The 7,397-nt window shown below is 39.5% G+C and overlaps 1 protein-coding gene across 1 annotated transcript; it reads left to right on the top strand.

Moving 5' to 3' along the window:
* Positions 1-816: 816 nt before the first annotated feature.
* Positions 817-3,109, top strand: dph3 (diphthamide biosynthesis 3). The gene is made up of 3 exons (XM_060918175.1): positions 817-977; positions 2,012-2,086; positions 2,648-3,109. The coding sequence occupies exons 1-3, from the start codon at positions 870-872 to the stop codon at positions 2,720-2,722; spliced, it is 258 nt and encodes an 85-aa protein (XP_060774158.1). The 5' UTR covers positions 817-869; the 3' UTR covers positions 2,723-3,109.
* The last annotated feature ends 4,288 nt before the right edge of the window (positions 3,110-7,397 follow it).

Genomic DNA, 7,397 nt, shown 5'->3' on the forward strand with positions numbered 1-7,397 from the left:
TGTTCTGTTCCTGCCTAATATATCCCACCATTTGACAGGCACCATTGCAATGAGATAATCAATGTTACTTCATCAGTGGTTTTAATGTTATGGCTGATCAGTGGATATTTTAGTAGTTTTATTCTAGGTGTTCTCAAACTTTTTGCAGGCAGGGATGTATTTAACTGCAAAATACCTTCCAATGACACTCCCAGTACAGATTTATTTAATGAACATTACTTAAATAATAGTCAAATATTAAAATCCAGTTTTCTACTGCTGGACTTTCCGTGGATAGAACACATAAGATCTGAATTGACATTGGTGTTAGGACCCCAAAATATAATCACTACACTGATTGTGATTTACACCATTGTAACAAACAAACAAACAAATGAAAAGTCGTACAAAGCATGATACTTGCGAAAATCACAAAGAAATGGAAGTTATGGCAGATTAGATGTTTATACAAGATTTGATCTTGGTGACCTTGACCCACCAAAAACTAATGATATCTTTGTGTGACCCTAGTGAGTTGTCCTGTGCATTTTGGTGAAGATTGGTCAAGAAATGACAACGCTAGAGCACCAACAAACAGACAGATCAACATACTTGCGAAAATCGGAGATTTTCACAAGTAACAAACAAAGACACAATAGATCCTCCAGCTATGCTTCCTCAGACCCCACTCTTAGAACCCACTAGGCTCATGGTGTTGATTTTGTGTCTCAGAGTAGAAAATAACATTCACGCGCGAGAAAATTAGTCGAAACAGTGGCCTCTGGTGGCTAAATACATAATAGCACTCACGTCATATTTCTGCGACTTTTATAGCAGAAGCCGCGTGAGACAAATCTCTTGATATTAAGTAATAAGCCGGAGGTTTTAACATGTCGGTCTTTCACGACGAAGTCGAAATTGAGGACTTCGAATACGACGAAGAAACCGAAACGTATTACTTCCCGTGTCCCTGCGGAGACAGATTTGCTATCACGAAGGTAAGTCATGCTAATTATACAGTCATGTTGAAATGTAAGACACAACTTGGCTGCTTTGCTTAAGTTACATTACTGAATGATTAATATTCATCCAAAATTGCTTTCAGATACTGTCTTTTTAACGGCTTTATTGCTAAAGATACATCTTAAGTTCCTCGTAATGTGTTTATTAAAGCAAATCTTTTACTTCCGTTTATATAAGAACAAATATAAGGCTGCAAATTACAAAATAAAGGCTTATTAAAATTACATACAGTTAAACTGCTAAAATTATGAAAACAACAGTAACAAGCATTGGGTCGCAATCTTTAAAATCAGTAAACAAACAAATAAACAAACAGATAGATTGATGTACATTATATGGCCAGAAGTTTGAGGACCAAATTACCATTACACACCCATATGTGGGTCTTCTCCAAACTGTTGTCACAAAGTTGGATGCAAACAATTGTGTGAGATGTGTTTTGTGTACTGTAACGTTTCCCTTGACTGGAACTAAGGGGCCAAAATATGTTCCAGCATAGCAGTGGCCCTGTGCACAAAGTGAGGCCCATGAAGACATAATGTGCCAAGTTTGGAGTAGAAGAACTCAAGTGGCCTGCATAAGAGCTCTGATCTCAACCCCACCGAGCACCTTTGGATGAACTAGAATGGTGGCTGTGTACTAGATGTCCTTGCCCAACTTGGGGGTGAATGGGCAAATTCCCACAGCCATGTTCCAAAATCTAGAGGAAAGCCTTCCCAGAAGAGTGAAGGTTATTGTAAAAGCAAAATGGGGACTAAATACGGAATGGGAAGGTCAATGAGCACGTGGTCAGGTGTTCACAAACTTTTATCTATATAGTGTAGACAGACAGACAGACCTCCTTATTAGTGTATCTATTTAAAATATTGGGCATTGGTATTCTCCCAAATCTTCCATATTTCACATTCGAATAAATGACTTGTTTGTAACTTTTGATGAAACAATCTTCATTTTGTCACTAGCATCTAAAGAGCTTATAAAGCAAAAATTCAACACTTGTATTTTACAGGAGGATTTGGAGAATGGTGAGGAAGTGGCCACTTGTCCAAGCTGCTCGCTGATTGTTAAAGTAATTTATGACAAGGCAAGTCACAAGTTCTGAGAAGTAGTTCACTAATGTCATGTAAAATTTTACAGGCTGCATCTCAGCTCAGCCTCTTATGCCCTAGGTAGTTCATTTCCTCTGTTTTCTTAGTGTTTGTATTGGTTAACCTTTTGTATTAGTTTGTATACCCCCTTTAACAGAACATCATTACTTTGACATATGTAATAACATTCTTCAAAGTAACACAAGCCTCAAAGTCACTATTTTCTCAGGTGTCCCCTATGGATAATGTATTCAGTATCACCAACACATGGGATAAATTGAGGAAAATCATGTATCATAGGTTGCTGAGCCAGTAATCATTGCATGCTATTATGCAGAGACTTCTTGTTGCTGAGAAGATGAACGTGTACTATCTTCAGAAATTTCCAACATATGTTCATCTCCTTATTAACAATATAACCTTAGTATTATTAGATTCTTTCTCCCAGTCACTATTACCCAGATAAAACCTTAGAATACTAATGTCACAACTGATTAAATAGACATAGAGGAATCAAAAGGATTTATGCATGTTTAGAACTGTTATTTATTTTTCAGGAGCAGTTTATGTGCGGGGAAGTAATTGATGCACTGCCTGCATCAGAAACAAAACTGGAGGTGGCCCAGAGATGACAGCACATTGGATCTAAATCTAGGCCTAAAGGTTGTTACTATGTAATGAACGTTGGACCTGAAACTGTCAGATGATGAAGAATTGTAGAACCATTGGGGAAGGAAATATCCTTCTCTTCTCATGGACTCAAGACACTTGCAACTGCAGCATTTTGCACATGGACTATTAGTTTTATAAACCGTATAAGCATATTTATTTTAATAATATATCGTGCCTCTTTGTTTTAAGTGTTGCTTAAATTCTGGAGCATTCAAAACATGATGTATAGTGTTTAGACAGTAGGGGGTGCTGCTAGATCATGAAGCAAATTAAAACGGGTTTGGGAGGTAAAGGAGTGTGTGTGTGAGTGAGAGAGAGAGAGAAATAAACATGGTGTTAAAATGTCAGACTGAACACTAATCATGACCTGCAGAGGGAAGGGTTTGGCAAGGATTTGAAATACATATGAAAAGCCATTTTAAATATAGTGAATGTTAAACTAATTTAAATATTATGAATGGGTATGATTGCTTTATGGTTACATTGCCACTTAATCGTTAAGTAAATGATTATGGTTTATGAACAGTGGTTGTGGGCGGCACGGTGGTGTAGTGGTTGCCTCACAGCAAGAAGGTTCTGGGTTCGAGCCCATTGGCTGATGTGGGGGGGGGGCTTTCTGTGTGGAGTTTGCATGTTCTCCCCATGTCCATGTGGCTTTCCCCTGGGTGCTCCAGTTTCCCCCAAAGACATGCAGGTTAGGCTAATTATTGGCTCTAAATTGACTGTAGGTGTGAATGTGAGTGTGAATGGTTGGTTGTCTTTGTGTCAGCCCTGTGATGACCTGGCAACTTGTCCAGGGTGTACCCCACCTCTCACCCATAGTCAGCTGGGATAGGCTCCAGCTTGCCCACGATCCTGCACAGGATAAACGGTTATGGATAACGGATGTAACAGTGGTTGCAGCGGTGTGCATTTTGACAGTAACTATGGTTACTCTCATAGCATTGTCGCCTCACAGGGTCCTTACTGGGTTGCTGGTTCAATCCTGATACTCAGGATATTGTCTGGATGGATAGATCAGCTATGATAAATTGCTCCCAAGTATGAATGTGTGTATGCGCGATGGACACTAGACACTGAGATGGACTAGTCCCATCTGGCTGTATTCCTGCCTTTCTCCCACAGTGTTTCTGGGATAAACTCAGGATTTACCATGATACAACAGTTCCTGAAAGTGAGTGAGAGTTCTTTTTAGTTGAGGGTTAAAGGAACAGTCCACCATACTTCCATAATGAAATATGCTCTTATCTGAATTGAGACGAGTTGCTCCGTACCTATCCGAGCTTTGCGCGACCTGCCAGTCAGTCAGACGCGCTTTCACCCCTGTTAGCAATGTAGCTAGGCTCAGTATGGCCAATGGTATTTTTTGGGGCTGTAGTTAGATGCAACCAAACTCTTCCGCATTTTTCCTGTTTACATAGGTTTATATGACCAGTGATATGAAACAAGTTCAGTTACACAAATTGAAACGTAGCGATTTTCTATGCTATGGAAAGTCCGCACTACAATGACCGGCGTACTAACACCTTCTGCGCGCTTCGGCAGCGCATTGATATCTGAGCTCCGTATCAATGCGCTGCCGAAGCGCGCAGAAGGTGTTAGTACGCCTGTCATTATAGTGCGGACTTTCCATAGCATAGAAAATTGCTACGTTTCAATTTGTGTAACTGAACTTGTTTCATATCACTGGTCATATAAACCTATGTAAACAGGAAAAACACAGAAGAGTTTGGTCGCATCTAACTACAGCCCCAAAAAATACCATTGGCCATACTGAGCCTAGCTACATTGCTAACAGGAGTGACAGCGCGTCTGACTGCGTCTGACTGACTGGGAGGTCGCGCAAAGCTCGGATAGGTACGGAGCAGCTCGTCTCAATTCAGGTAAGAGCATATTTCATTATGGAAGTACGGTGGACTGTTCCTTTAAATGTCCCAACAGTGGCTCACAGTCCTCACAACCTTTAAGTAAGAAGAACTGATGTTACTTCATCAGATGATTAGCAGCATTTATAATGTGGGAATTTACAGTGCCATGCAAAAGTTTGGGCACCCTTGCTGAAAAGGTCTGTTACTGTGAATAGTTAAATGAGCAGAAGATGAACTGATCACCAAAAGGCATAAAGGTAAAGGCGAGACATTTCGTTTCAGCGTTTTATGCAGGATTTTTTTTTTGTACAATTGGAGAGTGAAAAAAGAAAAGGAACACCATGCGAAAGTTTGGGTACCCCAATACATTTGAGTTCTCAGGTAACTTTTACCAAGGTTCCAGACCTTAATTAGCTTATTGAGCTGTGGCTTGTTCAAGTTCTTCGTTAGGAAAGGTCAGATGGTGCAGATTTCAAAGCTGTATAAATTCTCTGACTCCTCAAACTTGTCCCTAAAATCAACAGCCATGGGCTTCTCTAAGCAACTCCCTAGCATTCTGAAAAATAAAATAATTGATGCTCCCAAAGCAGGAGAAGGCTACAAGAACGTAGCAAAGTGTTTTCAGGTAGCTGTTTCCTCAGGTCATAATGTTATTAAGAAATGGCAGTTAACAGAAACAGTGGAGATCAAGGTGAGGTCTGGAAGATGAAGAAAACTTTCTGAAAGAACTGCTCATTAGATTGCTAGAAAGGCAAATAAAAACCCCTGTTTGACTGCAAAAGACCTTCAGATAGATTTAGCAGACCCTGGAGTGGTGGTGCCCTGTTCTACTATGCAGCGACACCTGAACAAATATGACCTTCATGAGAGAGTCATCAGAAGAAAACCTTTCCTGCGTCCTAGCCACAAAATTCAGTGTCTGAAGTTTGCAAATGAACATCTAAGCAAGCCTGATGCATTTTGGAAACAAGTCCTGTGGACTGATGAAATCAAAATAGAACTTTTGTCACAATGTGCAAAGGTATGTTTGGAGAAAAAAGGGTGCCAAATTCCAGGAAAAGAACACCCCTCCAACTCTGAAGCATGGGTGTGGATCGATCATGCTTTGGAGTTGTATTACAGCCAGTGGCACAGGGCACATTTTCATTGGTCAAAGGGAAGCATGGATTCGATTAAATACCAGCAAATTCTAGAAGCAAACATCACACCATCTGTAAAAAAGTTGAAGTTAAAAAGAGGATGGGTCCTACAATAAGACGATCCAAAACACACCTCAAAATCTACAATGGAATACCTCAAGAGGCACAAGCTGAAGGTTTTGCCATGGCCCCTCACAGTCCCCTGACCTAAACATCATTGAAAATCTGTGGATAGATCTCAAAAGAGCAGTGCATGCAAGACAGCCCAAGAAACTTGTAGAACTGGAAACCTTTAGCAAGGACGAATGCGCGAAAATCCCCCAGCTAAGAACTGAAAGATTATTAGCTGGCTACAAAAAGTGTTTACAAGCTGTGATACTTGCCAAAGGGGGTGTTACTAAGTACTGACCATGTCAGGTGCCCAAACTTTTGCTTCAGGTCCTTTTCATTTTTTGGTATTTTACACCTGTAAATGATGGAAATAAAAACGTAATCTTGCAGAAAATATTAAAGAAATGTCATCTTTACCCTTATGCCTTTTGGTGATCAGTTCATCTTCTGCTCACAACTATTCACGGTAACTGACATTTTCAGCAAGGGTGCCCAAACTTTTGCATGCCACTGTAGTAGGTGTGGTCAGCAAATTGCTGGTAATCTGGTATCTAAGACTACCTTCTGTCCATTTTGTAGTGATAGCTGGTCGATTTTATGATTAGCATTTAAAAACAAATGTTCATTTTAGTATTGGCTGTGGGGATGATGACTAGGTTTTGATCTAAATATTATTCTAAAGTGACTCACAGTTAAAGCAGAACATAATCAGACCAAAACCATGTAAATGATATCAGAACAGCAGGTTGTTTTATGGTTTCTTTTTCACAATTCAGGGATTCATATACTGCATTTTCATATTTTAAAACATTTTTTAGCACATCTGGCCGTGTAATAGAGGCTCTTGATCTCCCTGACACAGCTGCGATTAATATGGCTTGTCATAATTATCAGTTAGCAGGTTGGACAGATTTCTTCTCCAGGTTTTTTTTTTTAAGAAATGTTATCCAATAATAAAAAAAAAAAAAAAATTGTGTCTCTTTACACTTGAAAAACTCATTGAGACAGAGCTCACTGATTTGACTCCACACAACCACAATCTGATTTTCAGATTTGCCTACATTTATATAAGAATCATATGACTGACCACTCCAAAAATAGTTGTGGAGTGTAGCTACAGAGGAAATAGAACATGCTGACTGTTGCCAAATAACATTGCTTATAGACTTTTAAAAGAGTGGTGCATTTTTAATATAAACTAAATATGTTCCTTGATACATGTACACTCACTGAATATACTAATACTGGATAGGGCCTCTTTTTGCTCTCAATTCTTCATGGCATGAATTCCATAAGATGTTGGAAACATTCCTTTGAGATTCTGGTCCATGTTGAGCTGATTACATCATATAATTCCTGCAGATATTCAGGGGCACTTTTGTGCTGCGAATTTCCTGTTCTGCCACATCCCAAAGGTGTTCTATAGGATTCAGATCCAGTCACTGGGAAGGCCACTGAAGAACAATGAACTCATTGTCATGTTCATGAAACCAGTTTGGGATGACAGTTTTGTTTTG

This window comes from Neoarius graeffei, chromosome 4, assembly GCF_027579695.1.
Source record: "Neoarius graeffei isolate fNeoGra1 chromosome 4, fNeoGra1.pri, whole genome shotgun sequence".
In the NCBI taxonomy this organism is placed as follows: domain Eukaryota; kingdom Metazoa; phylum Chordata; class Actinopteri; order Siluriformes; family Ariidae; genus Neoarius; species Neoarius graeffei.